At 50.4% G+C, this 19,086-nt stretch overlaps 3 protein-coding genes across 3 annotated transcripts; all 3 read right to left on the bottom strand.

The window, feature by feature from the left end:
- Window positions 1-326: 326 nt before the first annotated feature.
- Window positions 327-3,429, bottom strand: LOC117845610 (GDSL esterase/lipase At1g28650). The gene is made up of 4 exons (XM_034726675.2): window positions 2,803-3,429; window positions 2,486-2,707; window positions 1,489-2,136; window positions 327-689 (listed from the first exon to the last, which is right to left on the bottom strand). Exons 1-4 carry the CDS (start codon window positions 3,098-3,100, stop codon window positions 616-618), a joined length of 1,242 nt encoding a protein of 413 aa, XP_034582566.1. The 5' UTR covers window positions 3,101-3,429; the 3' UTR covers window positions 327-615.
- A 4,152-nt stretch (window positions 3,430-7,581) lies between these two features.
- LOC117845784 (GDSL esterase/lipase At1g31550) lies at window positions 7,582-9,304 on the bottom strand. Its single transcript, XM_034726867.2, has 3 exons — window positions 8,808-9,304; window positions 8,501-8,722; window positions 7,582-8,408 (listed from the first exon to the last, which is right to left on the bottom strand). The coding sequence occupies exons 1-3, from the start codon at window positions 9,097-9,099 to the stop codon at window positions 7,744-7,746; spliced, it is 1,179 nt and encodes a 392-aa protein (XP_034582758.1). The 5' UTR covers window positions 9,100-9,304; the 3' UTR covers window positions 7,582-7,743.
- A 1,733-nt stretch (window positions 9,305-11,037) lies between these two features.
- LOC117845936 (sinapine esterase) lies at window positions 11,038-12,779 on the bottom strand. The gene is made up of 3 exons (XM_034727011.2): window positions 12,241-12,779; window positions 11,937-12,158; window positions 11,038-11,835 (listed from the first exon to the last, which is right to left on the bottom strand). The coding sequence occupies exons 1-3, from the start codon at window positions 12,512-12,514 to the stop codon at window positions 11,180-11,182; spliced, it is 1,152 nt and encodes a 383-aa protein (XP_034582902.1). The 5' UTR covers window positions 12,515-12,779; the 3' UTR covers window positions 11,038-11,179.
- Window positions 12,780-19,086: the final 6,307 nt, after the last annotated feature.

The following is a 19,086-nucleotide window of genomic DNA, read 5'->3' as shown; positions in this document are numbered from 1 at the left end:
TTGAAAATGTTCCAGGGTGAATTGGCCCAAACTCAAATTAACAAAGTTGTGGTCTAAAGTTTACTCTACAACTCCTATAAAGGCTTCTGCTTCAAACCAGGTATATAAATAAAGCAGAAGTTTGAGTTCTGTTATCTTTATTTATATATGTTCCATATTTGATAACTATATATCTTTCATTTTAGTTGTAGTAGTTTTTGATATATTAACTTTATCTATTTCCTATAATTTCATAGATAATGTATTGTATAGAACTTATTTGGTGGAACCATGATGAACCAAGCCAAGTTGGAGATGACCGAAAACAGGATCAGACGCTCAATATGTTGTCTAAAGTTTAGATCAATTATTAATGTATCTTAATAACTTTAAATGAAAAAACTCAAAACTACAAAGTTGTAGATCTCATCGAGAGCTACAATTTTCATATAAAAAGCATCTTTATCCGAGTTCGTATGAAAAAGTTATGATTTTTTTAAATTCAAACCTTGTTACACCACTCCGGGTGGCGTGACAAGAGTGTGTTGTCACGCCGGCAGGAGTGGCGTGACAAGCTTTCCACATGGATTATGCGCTGGCAGATCCCTTCCGCGCTCTCCGACGTGGCACACCTTTTCACGCCATTGCATGTGGCGCGGCAGAGTGTTCTTGTCGCGCCACGCGGACCGGCGCGGCCAAAAGGGTCAGATCTGCAAATATTTGTTTAGGTGAGTTATTTTTAAAATATTAGTTAAAAAGGGTTAAAAATAAAAAAAAATCAATATATTGTTCATTGTATCTCTTTGTAGACCGTGTTGATGTTGTAATTAAACTGCTTATCACATGGAGTATTTAATTACAAACGGAATATATTATTATCATTGACCTGCATTCGAAAACACTTGTTGTTAGCCTGTCATTGTCATATAGTACAAATCAAAACATTTGCAATAATATAGATAGATAAAGTTTATTCAAAAAATACGAATAGATAAATCCACGATCAATTTTCTTTTTCTTTTTTTTGAAAAGGAGCAGGAGCCCTGCTTAATTCATATAAGAAGGAAGTAAAGGAATCGCACAGAATGTTTGATATTATATGAAAGAGGTGCACACACCTTATTCCAAAAAATGATTGATTAATGGGTGGGCTGCTTTAAGATTCGTACAAGAAATTAAAAGGGGAGTATTGGAGCGGTTCTCAAAGTTTATTCTAAAAATATCAGTAGATAAATTTACAGTCAATTCATTTTATTATTCCAACTAAGACACAACTTATTCTGAACTGGACGGCGGCCGGATTACTCTTTTGGCACTCTGACACCGTTGAAGAAAGACATTTTTTTTCCAGCCCGGCCCTCTAGTGTTTCTTGCATCGTGATATCTAATTTTTTGCCACTATTAGGGGGTGAGTGGCAACAGATTTGCCACTATGTGAGAGGAGTGAATGTGAGAGGGGCTAAGTGAACATTACGCATGCAGTGGTAAAAAATTAAATGCCCCTCTTACATCTGGACATGATGGGAGGCATGGCGAACGGGCCGTCGAGGATCCCTCGCGCCATGATCCGGTACACGGCCTCCGTCATGTGCAGCCCGTCCCACGACACGTACTTGGACGGGTCGGGGCACTGCACGGCGCCCGGCTGGGTGCAGAGCACGGTGAAGTTGGCGTTGTGGAACCCGCCGCCGCCGCAGCACGCGTCGAGCGCGGTGGCCGGCGCGAACCCGCTCCTCGCCGGGGCGCCGACGATGCCGAGGACCTCGTCGTAGTAGTCTACGTAGACGAGGGAGACGCCCGGGTGGGCGGCGCGGAGCTCGGCGAGCTTGGCCTTGAGGAGGTTGTTGTGGTGGGTGGTGAGGTCGTTGAGCCACCGGAGGCAGCCGGTGGCCGGGTCGAGGTCGGCGGCGGCGGTGCTGTTGCGGAAGAGGAAGAAGTAGCGCGGGACGCAGCCCAGCGGGAAGATGCCGGGGACGTAGAGCGTCTTGGCGCCGAGGTTGATCAGGGCCTCGAGGGAGAGGCCGATGGAGCGGATCACGCGGGGCACCAGGGGCATCACCCACTCCCGCGTCTTGTTCTGGAAGAAGGGGTGGTTGTAGTCGTTGGCGCCGATCTCCCCGACCAGGAACAGCGAGCTCGCCGTGATCTCCCTCCGCTCTGCACACAGTAGTGACACCACCATGATCCATGTAGACTGCTAAGGAACAGTGAACTGAAGCATCGGTTGGTACTGTGCAGTACTGTAGCCGTAGCTATTCGCTTCAAAAAAAAAAAGAGTAGCCGTAGCTATCGAGAATCCGGTCTAAATCACTCGATAAAAGCGTGGATGCGTGTGTGTCGTTTGTTTTCTCGCTTGGAGACAATAGAATTGGAAACGATGGCGACTTAGCACATGTCCTAATCTTAGTGATGCGCCGTCAATGTCAACGATCAATCCAACAAAGTCCAAAGTCCAAACATGTTTAGAAGCTAGAAAAACTACAGCGATTTTCATGAGAGTATGTACCGTGTTCCGTGGAGCCAAGCATGGCGAGCACTTTCTTGAACCAGCCCATCTGCACGCCGAGGGAGTAGGGCGTGATTGCGCCGACGTTGAGGTGCTTCTTCCTGAAGAACAGCTGGTTGAGCGCCGTGGCGCTGGCGACGGCGAAGTTGGCGCCGTACCGGAAGTCCTCCTTGGTCTTGCCGGCCAGGTACGGCGTCCAGTACGGGAACCCCAGCCTCTCCACTGCACATACGCATAGCAATAGTCAGCGGCATGCAAGATGCAACACATCCTCTCCTGATGAGCAGTCACACTGACATAGTATAGTAGGCACGTACCGACGAAGTCGACGATGAGGCGGCCGTCTGACCATCGGCCGGTGGGGCGGTGGAAGAAGGTCTCGCCGTAGGGCGACCGTGCGACGGGCCCCGGCGCGGTGGAGTAGTGGATGAAGTTGCCCGTGTCGATGATTGAGTCTCCGAACGCGAAGAAACGCTTGTAGCAGCCGCCGCCACCGCGGTTCGTCGGCGTCGCCGGAGTATACGTAGGGGTTGCAGGCACTGACGCCGACGCCGCGGTCACCAACAACAAGAAAGCAGCGGCGAGCAGAGGCCACACCAGCAGCTGCTTCGCCATTCCGGCCGCTAGTGGTGACTGGAAGTCGACGTGCAGATCGACCGGAACAAGTTGCAGCAGCTCTGCGTTCGAAGCGCTCTCTCGGCACGTCCGGCTCGCGGATGGTGTGTGTATATATATACTTCGGCCCAAGATTATATAAATAATTAGTACGTATAATTTGGTCGGTGGATTTACTTCGGCCCATTATGCCAATCAGGCTCTCCCGTCCCTGTCAAATTGCTAGTCACCACCACTGCCTAACCGCTCTGCCGTGCCGCCGCCGATCAGGCCATCGCGCGGGTGCAAGGGGCGAGCACGTCAGGGGCACTCACGACGGGCGAGCTGATCCGCAAAAAATAGCAAGTCATCCCTCCGAGACCTGGTAAGCAAGTCAGGGGCGTTCAATCTTCGTTTTCTTTTTTTCAAAATATAAACAATCATCTAATTTATATTATTTCTTCCTGTAATAATTATATCCTTCGTCAATTGCGTCCCTTCCGACGACTCAAAAGCGGAAGACATCCCTCCGAGACCTGGTAAGATTTTATGTGGAATTATGATTAATTGTTTTCTGAGATTTGTTACGTCGGAAAGACACAGATCCAGAAAAAAATAACCTTTTCTTCCACTGCAATTTAATTAACATTTTTTATATATCATCCTGGCAGAATCACGCTTACAGCCTTGAAGGAGTAGTGCCTTTTGCTTCCGTGTGCCGTAGCCCGCAGGTGATGTTTTGTTTGATCGTCACAGTAAGCAACACACCGATTGATTAGATTTTCAATTTTTTTTCTTATTTGTTTTTTTATATGCGCTATGCTTATACCGATTGTGTATTTATTTGAGTATGATAGATGTTGCCTAAGAAACATTTGTCGGGTGCTTAGAAAAAAAAGAAAACAAGAAGATCAGTTAGTAGAATCGCAAAGAGGTGCTCTACATAAGTATTTTCCAGTTTCAAATAATGTTGAAGTCAGTCAAGATCAGGGGCGGGAACAAGTTGTTGAAGTTGGTTTCTTATTCAACTCAGAAAATCTAAATTCCTTGGATGATAATGATCTACGAAAGTGCTGCACTACTTTTGCAAAATCTTTTTCTCATGACAATAAGTATGATGTTGAGTTGGATGATTTTTTCTCTGAATTAAAAGTGTTGCAAGTATCTTTGCCAGAAGAATTGATGTCAGCACCTGAGATTCTTCAGTTTGTTAAAGCTACAGATTGCTACCCGAATGTCTTCATTGTATATCGGATTCTCTTAACTATTCCAGTGATAGTAGCATCAGCCGAAAAAAGTTTCTCCAAATTGAAACTATTGAAAAATTATTCGAGATCAACTATGTTACAAGAAAGATTGAATGGCTTGGCTATGTGCAGCATTGAGAAGGATGTTTTGGACGACATTAATCTTGATACTGTTCTTGAAGATTTTGCATCAAGAAATGCTTGAAGATGATTTTTTACAAAGTACTGAAGCATTATATTTTTATTTGAGTTAATCATAATGGTTATTGTTTTTATTTTTTTTACACTATGTATGATTTTTATTATTCGTACTATATACTTTAGTTTTGATATTAAAAATTAGTTCGCATATCCTTATTTTTTGCTTGCCAAAGCCTGAACCGGTCCTGGTGATGGGGTTTAGATACGATGGCGACGGGTCGGACCGGACCAGAGGTGCGGTTGGGGCGTCGCCGCTGATCGAAACAGCGCTCTCGGTGCACGGTTCGCGGTGGAGCCAAGACGAACGGCTCGCCACGTCGCGTCCGTTTGTGCTTCCGGTTCGGCTAGCTCCGTGCACGCCCAATGCCAATGGGGGCATCGTCGCGCGCGTGAAACGCGAGGCCGCGGTGATCTGACCTGCAGTAAGGATATGGCGTAGAATAGGATCGCAGGAGGGATCGGACTAGTGGTCAGCGCAGAGATTGGATCCGATCTGGGGAGCTCGGCTGGAGCGTCGGTGGAGAACATGAAGAGAGCTGCACCAAGTGGCCAGACAGAGTCAACTGGTTCCACGAAAATGATTAGCGAGCTCTTCGTGTAGAGGGGCGAACGACGACGGCGAGGGGAGACGACGGGGCGCCGATGGAGAACCGCGGCCGGTGACGACGACGCGACGTACGGCGAGCGTGCGTGTTTAGGCTGCCTCCGATCCGTGTCTGTCCATGTGAACGGAGGGATATGCGGTGCGTGTGATCTGCGTCTTGGACGTTGCATTGTCGCCATTGGATCTCGTCTGCAGGATTTCGTACTGATTAACAAAGGGAAGCGTGGATAGCTCACAAGATTTTAATTTGGCGCGCGGTCGAGTGGGCAGCGAGTGAGATGGATGCGAATAGGGAGCTGGCGGGTTGGTGAAGAGCTCAACAGCTGTACACGGATCGGAGAGTCAACTGAGAATGATTTTTTCAAACAAACCATGCTCTACGAGTGCGTTTCCATTGATATAGTTGGCAAAAAAAGCGACGCGAGGGTGCACCTAACCCCCACCGTAAGCACCCTCAGATCTCGAGCCTAGCGTGGCCGCCGCCGGCCGGCGACAGCGACGCACTGCGGCGGCGGCCAACGGAGGCTCCAAGAGGCGCTGACGTGTTTCCCCCTGCTCTCCTCCCTCCGACCCTCCCACCCTCCTCTGTGTCATGATTCAAATAAGCCAAGCAAGGATTGCTGAATAGCCCCTTCATTTCCCTTCTTAAGCAGTTTTCCATGGCTGGATCCAACCTCGCAGGGCTTTGATCTATCTGTTGACGGGGATGGAGCTGCCATGGCCAGATCCGTGGTAGGGATCGAATCCGGCTAGTGTTGTGCCCGGGAATGTTGTGGTCGACTGTGGCCTCATCCCAGCTCTCCTCGGCAGTGACGGGTGTGGTCTGGGCTCAGCATCGGTGTCGTACCTCGCTTCTCGTGCAAGCTGTCGAGGGCTCAAGCAGCAAGGTGCGATGGCCGCGCTCGGGGACACTGTAGGTGGCGGTGCAGCTTGGCTCGGCAACGGGGTCGTACCTCACTGCTTGCGCGAGCTGCTGAGGGCTCAAGCACCGAGGTGCGGTGGCCGCGCTGAGGCCTGGCCATCGCAGCTGGCATGAGGTTGCGCTACCACTGCCCGTCGATGTTCAACCAAGAGGGCGCTGCGTCCAGCTGCTCTTGCGAGCCACCACGTGTTGGGCGTGCGGCACACGCGGTCTACGCAGCTCCTTTGAGCTGTCCATGGTGCCAGGTACATGGCTGTTATGGTGGGTTTTGGGCAAAAAGCCCTGCCCGGCACAAAGTCAGTGCTGGCGGCGATGGCGCACCCCTTTGCGTCATGTTCCTCCGCGACGTCGATTGAAGAACTTGTTGCTTCCTCTGTTAGGTCTCTAGGTGAAAATCCAAATCCGACATTTGGGATGGACGATGGCGGCATCTTTTGATATTGTTCCTTTCTTGAAGGCATCATTTTTGGAGATCCTTTCACATTGGATGTCAATAAACCGTGGAGACAGTTCAAGACCACAGGCAATCAAGATCTCTCCTCCCTTGATGTTTGCACAAGTTGCTAGTTGGCTAGTGGTTGCCGCCAGTATCTTTGCTTTTGCCGACAACCATGATCCTTGATTGCATCGTCTCACCAAATGCCGGGTTAGCGAGACCATGATTCCCTCTCTTGGATCTCCTCATTCTCCTCTCGTCGGTCCTCCCTCCTTTGAGGCTTCCTCCCCTTAAAGGGCGGGCGATGATTGGATCCCGTATGTGCTTCAAAGATGATGTAATCACGATTGTCTGTCGTCTGTCGATCTTGACTCTATGTTGTATAGTCGCTTGTGGAGTGGAAGCTGTTGGCGTATAGCCACTCGATGTGGGGTCATTAGCTGGTGAACAACGACATGCTTTTGTCATAGGGAGTAGCAGCTCGGTGATGTTTAATGTCTTTCATGTAATCTTGCCTCTCCCTTTCTTATGTGCTTCTAAGACCTGCCAAGGTCCCCTGTAATTGGTGATATGCACCCTCCATTACCGGCTTGCTGGAATCAGGTAAGTGTATTCAGGTGGGGACTCCCCCCCCCCCCCCCCCCCCCTGAAAGTAGAAAAAAATGCAAAATTATGTCCCTAGGAGGCTATAACTAGGCAACAGAAAAGAAACTACAGAAAAAATAACCAAACACCAGTCGCACGCTGATAGCATCACCAACACAAACCTAGACAAAGAAGCGTCCAGACAACAGTGTTCTGCTGATTCGATTGCAACGAGAGCACGGAAGAGGGAAGCATGCAGGGCACGTCGTGAAAAATGAGAGATTCTGCCTCTTGAATATCCATCCGATCCATCTGCCTCTTGAAAAATGAGTAAGGGCCCGAGCAGGATTACGCCTCTAGTGAGCTGATTGGTAGCCCCTAACCTTTAGTGCATCCGTCTCTGGTTCGAGCCTATCCGAATCGGAGTCGGGAACCCTTCTCATCGTTTGAAATTTCGAAATCCATCATTTGTTCAATGAGAGTAGGCGGCAGTCCCATCATAGTGGATGACATTCTGAAAGCATGTAACAGTTTCAATAGATAAAGTTACAATAGTTGCGATCCTTCTTTTAGTTTGATTTCATCAGTTCCAAACACAAACTATTTCCCGCACTGGATTTGCGCTCGGCACCCTGCGCCAGAATGAATGAATATTTTGGCGGCCCTCTTCTACTCTGTCCAGCGTCCGGCGGGCATGATGGGAGGCGTCGCGAACGGGCCGTCGAGCATCCCGCGAGCCATGATCTCGTTCACCGCCTCGGTGTTGTGCAGGCCGTCCCAGCACACGTACCTGGACGGGTCGGGGCACAGCACGAAGCCCGGCAGGGTGCATCCCACCACGGTGAGGTTGGCGTTGTGCGGCCCGCCGCCGCCGCAGCACACGTCCAGCACCGTGCGCACGCCGAACCCGTACTCCGCCGGCGAGGTTACGATGCCGAGGATCTCGCCGTAGTAGTCGACGTAGACGATGGAGACGCCCCGGTGGGCGCGGCGGAGCGCGGCGAGCTCCGCCTTGAGGAGGGCGTTGTGGTGGACGGCGAGGTCGTCGAGCCACCGGAGGCAGCCGGTGGCCGGGTCGTGGGCGCCGGCGCCGCTGTCGCGGAACTGGAAGAGGTAGCGGGGGATGCAGCCGAGGGGGAAGATGCCCGGGACGTACAGCGTCTTGGCGCCGAGCTGGATGAGGGCCTCGAGGGAATGCCCGATGGAGCGGATGACGAGGGGAACCAGGGGGAGGACGAAGTCGAGGGTCCTGTTCTGGGTGAAGGGGTGGTTGTAGTCGTTGGCGCCCATCTCGCCGACCAGGAACAGGGAGCTCGCCATGATCTCCCGCCGCTCTGCGTTCACAGTGACCCGGCAACATGTTTCGAAACGGAGTTCAAATTTGTCTACGAGAATTTCATAGAAGACATTCCAGTTCGTGTGTTACCGTGGTTCGTGGAGCCAAGCGTGTCGAGCACTTTCTTCAACCACTCGATCTGCGCGCCGAGGGAGTACGGCGTGATCCCGTCGACGTCGAGGCCCTTCTCCTTGAAGAACGTCTGGCTCAGCGCCGTGGCACTTGTCACGGCAAAGTTGGCGCCGTACCGGAAGTCCTCCGCCGTCTTCCCGGCCAGGTACGGCGGCCAGTACGGGAACCCCAGCCTCTCCGCTGCAAACGTCATCCATGCACGCGCACACAGTCAATCACTGCAAAGACGTCGGTCGTGAATATACGTAGTATATCGTATACGCACCGATGAAGTCGACGACGAGGCGGCCGTCGGACCATCGTCCGGTGGGGCGGTGGAAGAAGGTCTCGCCATAGGGCAACCGGGAGACAGGGCCGGGGTCGGCGGAGTACCGGATGAAGTTGCCCGTGTCGATCTGCGAGTCGCCGAAGCTGAAGAAACGGGCGTAGGAGCTGCCGCTGCCGTTCGCCCGTGTCCCCAGAGCAGTTGCCGCGGGCACGGGCATCGACTCTGCCGCCGCCGCAGCAGCAGCCATGAAGGCAGCGGCGAGCAGAGGCCACAGGAGATCCTTCGCCATACCGGCGGCGGTCGCGCGGTGCTCTTCGGGCTAGCCTGAGGCTATATATAGCTCTCGTTGCCTTGACGCAATTCTCATCGAACGGTGGCATGGTGCGGCCGGTCGGAGAGAATGGCGATGGCCGGCCCGGGGCCGGATCGAGTTCGGTTGGGGTCGATGCTAATTGGAGCGCGCTCTTAACACCCCTTTCAGATCGGTTCACGATCGAGAAGACTAAAGACAAGAACCCGTGTCGCTGACGACCTGACGTGTCAATTGTCAAAAGCGTACGTGTATGTTTTGGCTAGCTCTATGCACGTCCATCGCATCCTGATCGAGGAACCAGCAGTAGTAACAAGGTACGGCTAAAAGGATTTGCGATCGAGTTTGCAGTGTGGAGAGATGCACGGACCCCTGATCGGGAGCTGGCAAGTCTCGGTGAAGAACACTGCTAGCTCCTCGTGGCAACGATCAAATTTTGGTCGGCTCCCCCCAATCGCTGCCATGACGAGCACCAAAAGATCGAAGGGCCGTGACCTTCTTACACCCGGACATGATGGGAGGCGTCGCGAACGGGCCGTACGACTCAAGGGAGCGTTTTCCCATCTCTTTTATTTTTCGAACTAGCAGTTTAAAATAAAACTAAATAGCTTTTCACTATGCATATATGTATTGTTATCGTGGTTGATCGAAGCATGGTCTATATCCTCGACTCTCTGAGGCAACCAAGAAATCAATACACTGATTTCATAGACATGAGCTCGCTTCCATCAACATCACTCAGGTGAATTCAAGGAGCAACTTCATATCCACTCTGAATTCCTAGTATGTATTAAATTTGCACATCTCGTGTCACTTCCTTGAAGACAACAAATATTTCATAACTTATTTTGCCATATATATAGTGTTTGAGACAGAATCTGGGGAATAATTTATGCGGACACTACGTATGTGAGTTCATCCATGGCTTTGTACATCCCAAGTGTATAACTGACCACGAATTTAGAGTACGTGTACAAATTTCTTAATAATAAATTAGTTCTAATTGTGCAGATCCATTAATCTAATCTAATAACTTTTGCTAATGACATAGATTATGCACATGAAGGAAGAACTCCTCGAGATGGAAAAAATCAGAGCAATTCAAGAACAACTTAGTTGATTTCTTCTTGACGAAGTAGTAAATCCAACGGGAGAGTTCCACCATGATGATCATATCTGCATCACCGTTAGGACTCGGGTTCAGAATACTTGATCCAAAATGTTGAACTTGGAGAGTTGATGCAATGTAATATTATTCATATATGTGTGTGCACAATTTGTCCATGTATAATATTATCTCAAATGTAATATTATAGAATAAATATGAAATACTAATATAGAATAAAGAAATAAAAAAGAAAATGAGAAAATAAGCATAAAAGAAAAAAGAATTTAGTACCGGTTGGTCTCCCCAATTGGTACTAAAGGACTCTTTATTACTGATTATTTGAACCGGTACCCTTTAGTACCGACTTAGCAATACCGGTTGCACAACCGCTATTTAAAAGAATTTGGAGCCGGTGCTAAAGAGGTTTCCCAGCAGTGCGGCCATGTACGGTGGCCAGTACGGGAGCTCCAGCCGCTCCGCTGCAGGAATTACGAGAGCATGCGCAGTCACGCGTATACAGACACACGCCGTGACATTGCTGATACGCGTGCTTGGCAACAAATGGCGTCGATCGTACAAATGAAGTCATCGTCTCCTTCCTTGCAACCACTACGTCGCTTGAGATGCAAGCTCCCTGCGGTCCTGCCACGTGTCTCCACTAGCAGCCCGAGGTTGGCACTTAGCAGCAAGGTTTCATTTAAATCTCGAGGTACATGTTTTCCATCTAGATCGATCCAGTTTTTCTTAAGTTTGCGTATCATCACAGTCCTACGTATGATTCTTCTTTTCGGCGAGGTTTGACACAGTAATTTGTGCGTGGAGCATCAAACGATTTTATTCTCGGCACGGCAGCATCTGCCTTGTAGATACAAGATCCCATTGGCAACGAACAACCCAACACTGATCTCCCCTCCCCCATGCGTGGTATGAACCGAACGGTACTATGGTAGCCTACTTGCTGCACCCGGACATGATGGCCGGCGTCGCGAACGGCCCGTCGAGCATCCCGCTGGCCATCTTCCGGTACGCCGCCTCGGTGAAGTGCAGCCCGTCCCACGACACGTACCTGGACGGGTCGGCGCACAGCACGGCGCCCGGGTCCGAGCAGTGCACGGTGAAGTTGGCGTTGTGCAGCCCGGCGCCACCGCAGCACGCGTCCAGGGCTGCTCCGTTCGGCGCCGCCCGCCGGGAGGCGATGATGTCGGCGACCTCGCCGTAGTAGTCGACGTAGACGATGGAGACTCCACGCCGGCGGTGGGCGCGGCGGAGCTCGGCCAGCTTCGCCTTCAGCAGGGTGTTGTGGAGCTCGGCGAGGGCGTTGAGCCACCGGAGGCAGCCCGTGGTCGGGTCGTAGTCGCCGGCGTCGCTGTCGCGGAAGAGGAAGAGGTAGCGCGGAACGCAGCCCAGCGGGAAGATGCCCGGCACGTACAGCGTCTTGGCGCCGAGCTGGATCAGGGCCTCCAGGGACTCAACGATGGACCCGATGACACGGGGCACCAGGGGCATCACCCAGTCCAGCGTCTTGTTCTGGAAGAAGGGGTGGTTGTAGTCGTTGTAGCCGATCTCTCCGACCAGGAACAGCGAGCTCGCCATGATCTCCTTCGGCTCTGCACGGCGTTGATAGTTGACGAGATCGATCGTGTACAATGTGTTCAGATCAGGGATTCAGAACAAGAATGTGTGGCATGTCGATCGTCCATTGGCGTACCGTGTTCTGTGGTGGCGAGTGTGTCGAGCACTTTCTTGAACCACTCGATCTGGACGTTGAGGGAGTAGGGTGTGATCTGCTTCACGTCGAGGTTATTCTCCCTGAACAGCAGCTGCTTCAGCGCCGTGGCGCTCGCCACAGCGAAGTTGGCGCCGTACCGGAAGTCCTCCGCCGTCTTCCCGGCCAAGTACGGCGTCCAGTACGGGAACCCCAGCCGCTCCACTGCGCAAATGTACAAGTATAACGCACGGATGCACATCAGCACGTTCATTATTGGATACACCGAGATTGTACACATACGTACCGATGAAGTCGGTGGGGAGGCGGCCGTCGGACCATCGGCCGGTGGGGCGGCGGAAGAAGGTCTCGCCGTAGGGCGGCCGGGCGACGGAGCCCGGCGCGGCGGCGTAGTGGATGAAGTTGCCCGTGTCGATGATGGAGTCGCCGAACGCGAAGAAACGGCCGTAGCAGCTACTGCCGCCGCCGCCGGCGGCGCGCGTCCCCGTGCGAGGCGCGTGCGCCTGCGCCGTGGCGAGCAGGAACGCACCGGCGAGCAGAAACAACAGCCCCTTCGCCATGCCGGCGGACTTGCAGAGTTGCAGTTATCTTAGCTGGCTGTGAATGTAGAACGCGACAAGCCGTTGTTCTCTCACGACTTGCACTCCCGGCCGGCTTTATATACACTGCCCGGTATCAATCGGAGAGGATGGCTGCGGACGGCCGCCGGCGAGAACCGATCAATGGAGGAACGTGGACCACGATCGCGTGTCCAGCGAGGCATGGAGCTCGCAGCATCTCCGTGGAGGATGGCGCACGTTATCGCATCACATTTCGCCAAGCTCGTGCGCAGGGGTGATTGATTCCACGGACTAATACCCGTTACATCGAATATTTAGATACTAATTTGGAGCATTAAATATAGACGGCTTACAAAACCAATTACATAGATGAAGGCTAATTCACGAGACGAATCTATTAAATCTAATTAATTCGTCTCGTGAATTAGCCTTTATCTGTACAATTATTTTTACCTTCTATCTAAATATTCGATGTGACGACTAAACAGTCTGCGGATAGTATCAAAGTGCAGACGATGATTTGGCAGTTGGGCGGTCTGCGCGACGAATGATCTCTCGGGAAGCTGGCTGGTCAATGATGAACGATACCGCAGAGGGCGAAAGCTGTACAGCTCACTGTATCGACTGTGTGCACGTGTTATTGTTAATTCGTTAACAAAGGAAGGAGAATGCAGCGTGTTGCAGCTGTCTTTTTTTTTTCCTCCTTCCTGAGGCTGAGAACATGCATTTCTCGTATTATTGTTTTTATTTTTGTTCTTTCACTATAAGACAAAAGAGGTTTTTCCCCAGCATATGCTGCTCTGCTGTGTGTGGACTGCGATCTCTAATTTGATTAGTCAACTTTGTTGTGACGAGGAGCATGCAGCCCGTTCGGATGGCTTCCGCTGGGCTTTTTCCGGCTGGGCTTTTCAGCCCAGCCGTTCGGATGGCTTCCGCTGGTGGCCTTTCGTGGAAGCCGTTCGAGTGCCTTAACGACGCACCGACGCTGCCTCCAGTGCCTCCCTCTCGCCCCCTCCGTCGCATGCTCTCGTCCCCTCCGTCCCTCGCTCCGGATCCGCTGCCGCCGCTCCCTCCGCTCCCCCGCTCCGTCCCTTCCGCCCGCTCTCCGCCGCCGGCCGGCTCTCGGCTCGCCCGCTCCGTCGCGCTCGCCCACGCGACGCCGCCGTCCGTCCCGCTTCTCCTTACCCCCTCCGTCGGGCGCGGTCCGTCCGGATCCGCCGCCGCCACAGCTTCCGCTCTGCCGCTCCCTCGCTGGCGCGCGCTCCCCGCCGCCGGCGAGGCGTCGAGTGGCCCTCTCCCTCACTCTCGGCCGGCCGGGCGACGGCGCCGTTCGTCCCGCTGGTCGCCCCCTCCATCCCTCAGTCCGGATCCACCGCCGCCCGTCCCTCCGGATCCGCCGCCGAAGCTCCGACCCGGCGCACCCGCTGCCGCCGCCGGTGGGCCATCGGGTGGAAGGATCGTCTCCCACGCCGTCGCCCCCTCCATCCCCTTCGCTCACAGGTATGGCTGCTCCCCCATCGGTATGCCGGTAGTGACTGAATGGTTTCACCTCACATTTCTGGAAGTGATTCCTGTTGTGGTTTCCTTAGTTGGTCCGGTACTAGATTCCTGTGGTTAGTTTCAGAGGTTGATAGATTGTGTCCATCTCGCCAAATGTCTATTTATCATGGTTAATGTGTTATGCTAATCCTGCGTTACTTATTTTCATTTGATAATTCTGGAGTTCTACTCAATAGTTAGCAAGTAGTGTTCTAATTACTACTAAGTCAGGTGTCAATCTCGATTCAATTGTTGGAGCCTTCTGCTTTTTGCAATGTTTATGCAGCATTATGTCAACGAAATAGGACAGGTCATCCAACCTTGTCGTATGCATTTTCAGAAAAGGCAAAACTTGATGTACTAATTCTTGTACATATTAGCAAGACTAAGTAGTCCCTGGTTGTGGTTGCTGAGCAGCCTTGATATGCAAGACACTCATTTTGCTTGGCTTTTGGCTACATCTTATCATTCCCTTATTATTCCTTTTTAATGAAGATTAGGTGTCTATATATGATACTGGTATGTAAAAAGTAAGCAAGCAAATCAGATGAGTCATTGAAACATGCGTCAGTTAGAATTTGAACTTTTCTAAATTCAGTCACCTTTCAGATGATTGGGATGATTTTTTTTCTTGTATGTGTCATAACTCATAACAATGTTAGTGCAACAACAGATTTGGCCTTGACTTGGTCAGCTATATGCAGTTTAGCTTTGAATGTTTTTAGTCGGTTTAGTTTATATGAATTACTTATCTGTTGCCTCGTAACCATCCTCCTCGCCTAATATGTGTACTTTTGTTTCAATCTTATATAGCTGAACGTTCCAAAGACCAAGAAGACTTAGTGCAAAAACAAGGAGTGGAGGAAGCACAACCAGGACAAGGTGACTCACTACAAAAAGGGTAAGGACAGCCTATCTGCCCAGGGAATTCTCCATTTTGTTACTGATCGTGCTTATGTTCTGACTATGTTACATTATGTTGACCGTATGATTTTTGTTTTGTCACCTTTCAGGCTTCAGGTACAAGGTTACTAGGAGGCCAACCCTGAGGAAGATTCAAGGGTGCCCACACTGGCATCGTCATCGACAGGGTCCTGCTCCCCCCCCCCCCCCCCGTGTGCCTGTACAATTTTCGCCACAAACGCCCCAAGGCACCTGCTAAGGCAAGTAACAATTTATTTATTTTACATTGCTTAGTTGTGTACGTAGCTCCTAGTTGTCCATAGCTCGGTGCCATATAATTGCAGCTCCTGTGTGCTAAGATGAATAACCGTGCCAGCTGGGATGAGGGCACGACAAAAACTTTGCTGGACTTGTGCATTGAACAGAAGAACCAGCTCAACTGGAGCGACAGATGCCTCACTAAGTTGGGATGGAGGAATGTGTACTCCAGCTTCAGGGCACAAACTGGGTTGCAATTGGGCAGCAAGCAGCTGCAGAAAAGCTCAACAACTTGAGGAGGCAATTCCTCGGCTGGCGGGCCTTGCAAAACAAATCTGGTTTAGGGCACGACACACAAACTGGTGGTGTGTCTGCTGATGCCACCTATTGGGAGCAGGACCAACAGGTACGTCCTTTGCCACGGCCCTAAGTTACTCGGCATCTTATTTGTACTGTTCTGTTTGTGATGTTGATCATTTACTGTCGCTTAAACATTGCAGGACACCCAGGCGAGGTCCCAGTCGAGTTATGTGAAGCCTCCACCTTTCCTCAACGAGTTATTTGAGTTGTTTGGCCACGAACCCCAAGACAGGGGCACCTTGCTGACGGTCGGAGGTATTCGTGAGGCGACACCTAGCATGGGGACTGAGGGCAATGCAGCGGACTTAGAGCAGGACCCCCCTGCTAGTAGTGCTCGTGCCATGTCGAAACGGCCGGTCCGAGAATTCTCTGTGGACAGTCCCACCAAAAAAAGAAGTGACAACTTGGAGCAGTACATTAGGGAGCTATCTGAGAGTGTGGCCAAGAGGAGCCTGCTACGTGCAGACCGTACCCATGACCAAATGGTTCGTTGTATGCAGATCCTAAAAGAAGATGGTATAGAGGAGGGGTCTCCGCTTCACAACCAGGCTATGTATTTGTGTACTAAGAGCGCGGAGTATCGGTCGACGTTCATGGAGATGGCAACAAAAGAGGGCCGAATGAGCTGGATGAAATTCTACTGGGAGATGACCAACAAGAAGTGATTGTGCCATGCTTGTTAGTTGTAGGGATGTGTATCTGAGAGTTTGGAAAATTGCTTAGTTGCAATTGTGTTGGAACATTATTGTTAGCTTCTGTAACTAGTAGTGATCGTTGAACCTTTCTATGTTACTGATCGTTGAACATTTCTATGTTACTGATCGCTGCACTCTTTTTTTTTAGTGGTAGATCAATTCCTATAAGTTTCTGATGTCTGTTTGTTGTGTGACGTTCCTATCATTACACTATCTGTTATTGATGTCTGTTCTTTGTGTGCCGTTCGTATCATTACTACTAAGAGGGCACATATAAGTTAGTTAGTACTATCTGTTAAGTTGTACCTATAAGTTTTGTAGGTAAGTTCCTTTCAAGTTAAATTACTTTCAAGTTGGATCAAAACTATTTGTACCTTCTCTCATTATACAGAACTTTGTTCACCTTGTCTTATTTGTTGTGTTTAACTTTTGGACAGGTACTTCAAGTATGAGTAGTACTGAGGAACAAAACAGTGACACCGGCAGCGACAGCAGCTCTGTGTTCGATCTGAAGTGTTTAGGAGGAGCTGCAGCCGCATATGCGGAGCTTCGCAGCATTCATCATCCTGGACGGAACCCGCCAGTTGATCTGCCACACCTGACGTGACGGCAATGGGTTGAGCTGAACCTCCGGGACAGGAGGCGGTGCTTCGATAATTTTCGTATGTATCCCGACACGTTCCTTCAGTTGCATGACATGTTGGTTAGCAATCATGGGTTGAAAACGTCGCAAGGGGTAGAATCTGTTGAGGCTTTAGCTATGTTCGTGTGGGCGTGTGCGACACAGCAGGCTTGCCGTCAAATTAGAGAAAGATTTGACCGGAGTTTGGACACAGTTAGTAGGAAGATGGCGCATGTGGCAAATGTAATATATTCGTTTGCCCAGGAAGTCATCGCTCCAAAGGATCCCGCGTACTCTAAGGTCAATCATAAGCTGACCCAATATGCACCGTTCTTTGATGGGTGCATAGGTGCTCTAGACGGTACGCACATTCCAGTACTGGTCGGGCGTGAGTCCCGTGTGGATTTTCTAAACAGAAAAGGTTGGACGAGCTTCAACGTGTTAGCCATATGCGATATGGACATGCGCTTCACGTATGTAGGAGCTGGGATGGCAGGATCGTGTCACGACATGGCAGTTTTGCGTGACTGTATGGCGGCAAGGACCTACCCACATCCACCTGCAGGTATGGGACTTCACTAAGTCTGCACATGAAGCTGGACTTGGAAAATGTGGTGCACTAATGTTGAATTTTTGTGATTATCTGTAGGCCGATATTATTTGGTCGACTCGGGCTACGCAGTTCGAGAAGGGTATCTGGGGCCGTATAGAAATACCAGGTATCACCTGGAGGAGTTTAGCAGAAGGGCGGCGGACACATTGGAGGAGAAATTCAATTTTCACCATTCCAGTCTTCGCAATGTGGTGGAACGCGCATTTGGCGTGCTGAAATCCAGGTGGCACATTCTGCGGGAAGTTCCACTATATTCTCGAGAACGGCAAACGAAGCTTGTTATTGCTTGCTTTGCACTCCATAATTATTTGCTGGACCTTGCCAATGAAAGTACTGCAGGTTCGTCCAGGGCGCGAGAACCGGACTATGGGGTGTCCGAATGGGTGGCAGCTAATGCTACTCCTGATATGGCCAGTGTACGAGATTGGATTGCGGCGGGAATCTCGTTAATGTAAATGCGGGGTGTACGTTGTGTACGTTCATGTTGTAATTTGTATGTAACAAATTGTAGTAGTTTGTGTGTACGTTCGTACCCTCCAGTGTATTGGTTATGTTTGCCGGACACAATTTAAATGTTGTAGTTCCATTTACCGTTAGAAATTTAATTTTCGAACGTAGCAGCGCATCCGTAGGGAAACCAGACCGAAAATTGCTAAGGATAAGCTGCCACCGCTGCCTCGCTCCCATCGGTACGGAAACAATTTATTTTCTGTATTTTTAACAACCTTACATTTTTTAATTCTCAACAATTCCCGAATGATTTGTAGTCCCACACCTGATAATAGTTTCATTTTATAGAAAAGAATAGGCAAATGAGACTTGCTAAATTGTTTGCTGCATAAATTGTTTTGGTAACAGGGACTAACTAACGTTTGGAGTTCCAGTGGCCCAAACGGCCGTTAGCCACTGGAACAAGCCGCAAGCAGCAGCTAGAAGCTGCGCTTCAGCCGCTGGCAGCAGAAGCCAGCAGCGGCAGCGGCTTCTAGCTATGCCGAACGCCCTGATGAATTCGTCTCTGTTACTGTGTTACAGCAACTTTGCCTATCTGGGGAATCAGAAAACGTGTTGTGCTGCCCGAAAAAAGTTTATGTTTAGTTCACTCTAAAATCCCAACCTTATCACTATGCAAAAAGAAGATTCTCCATCACATCAAACTTGCGGTACATGCATGGAGTACTGAATGTAGACGAAATTAAAAACTAATTGCACAATTTTGTTGTACTTTGCGAGACGAATCTTTTGAGCCTAATTAGTCAATATTTGGACAATAATTCACAAATACAAACGAAACGCTACAGTATTGCTACAGTAATTTTGGAAGCCTCAAGTTGGGCAACTAAATAAGACAAGAAGAAGAAGAAGAAGAAGAAGAATCCGTGTCGTGTTTGCTTCGTCTTTTCGAGTCGGGAGCGTAAGCCCATGTCTTGGCCTGGGCCATAAATAAACTGATAGCCCCAGAAGCAGGTGGTATTCTGTCGGGCCCTAAACGCATTGGATCAGCTAGTCGATTCGGCCGATTGCGGCGAGTCATCCGGCCCATCGTTGGTCGTCTCGGTGCTGTGCTCGTCTTAAGCCCAAGGCG

Source organism: Setaria viridis, chromosome 2, assembly GCF_005286985.2.
Source record: "Setaria viridis chromosome 2, Setaria_viridis_v4.0, whole genome shotgun sequence".
Taxonomy (NCBI): domain Eukaryota; kingdom Viridiplantae; phylum Streptophyta; class Magnoliopsida; order Poales; family Poaceae; genus Setaria; species Setaria viridis.
Note: the sequence above shows the minus strand (reverse complement) of the source record. Positions and strands in the feature narration are given on the sequence as shown.

Excerpts from the sequence above, each read along its gene's own strand:
- LOC117845784 (XM_034726867.2), bottom strand. The coding sequence starts at position 9,099 with ATGGCGAAGGATCTCCTGTGGCCTCTGCTCGCCGCTGCCTTCATGGCT. Across the intron at positions 8,723-8,807 it reads CCTCGTCGTCGACTTCATCG|CGGAGAGGCTGGGGTTCCCG; the intron begins GTGCGTATACGA and ends TGACGTTTGCAG. Across the intron at positions 8,409-8,500 it reads GCTTGGCTCCACGAACCACG|AGCGGCGGGAGATCATGGCG; the intron begins GTAACACACGAA and ends CTGTGAACGCAG.
- LOC117845610 (XM_034726675.2), bottom strand. The coding sequence starts at position 3,100 with ATGGCGAAGCAGCTGCTGGTGTGGCCTCTGCTCGCCGCTGCTTTCTTG. Across the intron at positions 2,708-2,802 it reads CCTCATCGTCGACTTCGTCG|TGGAGAGGCTGGGGTTCCCG; the intron begins GTACGTGCCTAC and ends GCGTATGTGCAG. Across the intron at positions 2,137-2,485 it reads GCTTGGCTCCACGGAACACG|AGCGGAGGGAGATCACGGCG; the intron begins GTACATACTCTC and ends TACTGTGTGCAG.
- LOC117845936 (XM_034727011.2), bottom strand. The coding sequence starts at position 12,514 with ATGGCGAAGGGGCTGTTGTTTCTGCTCGCCGGTGCGTTCCTGCTCGCC. Across the intron at positions 12,159-12,240 it reads CCTCCCCACCGACTTCATCG|TGGAGCGGCTGGGGTTCCCG; the intron begins GTACGTATGTGT and ends ACATTTGCGCAG. Across the intron at positions 11,836-11,936 it reads ACTCGCCACCACAGAACACG|AGCCGAAGGAGATCATGGCG; the intron begins GTACGCCAATGG and ends AACGCCGTGCAG.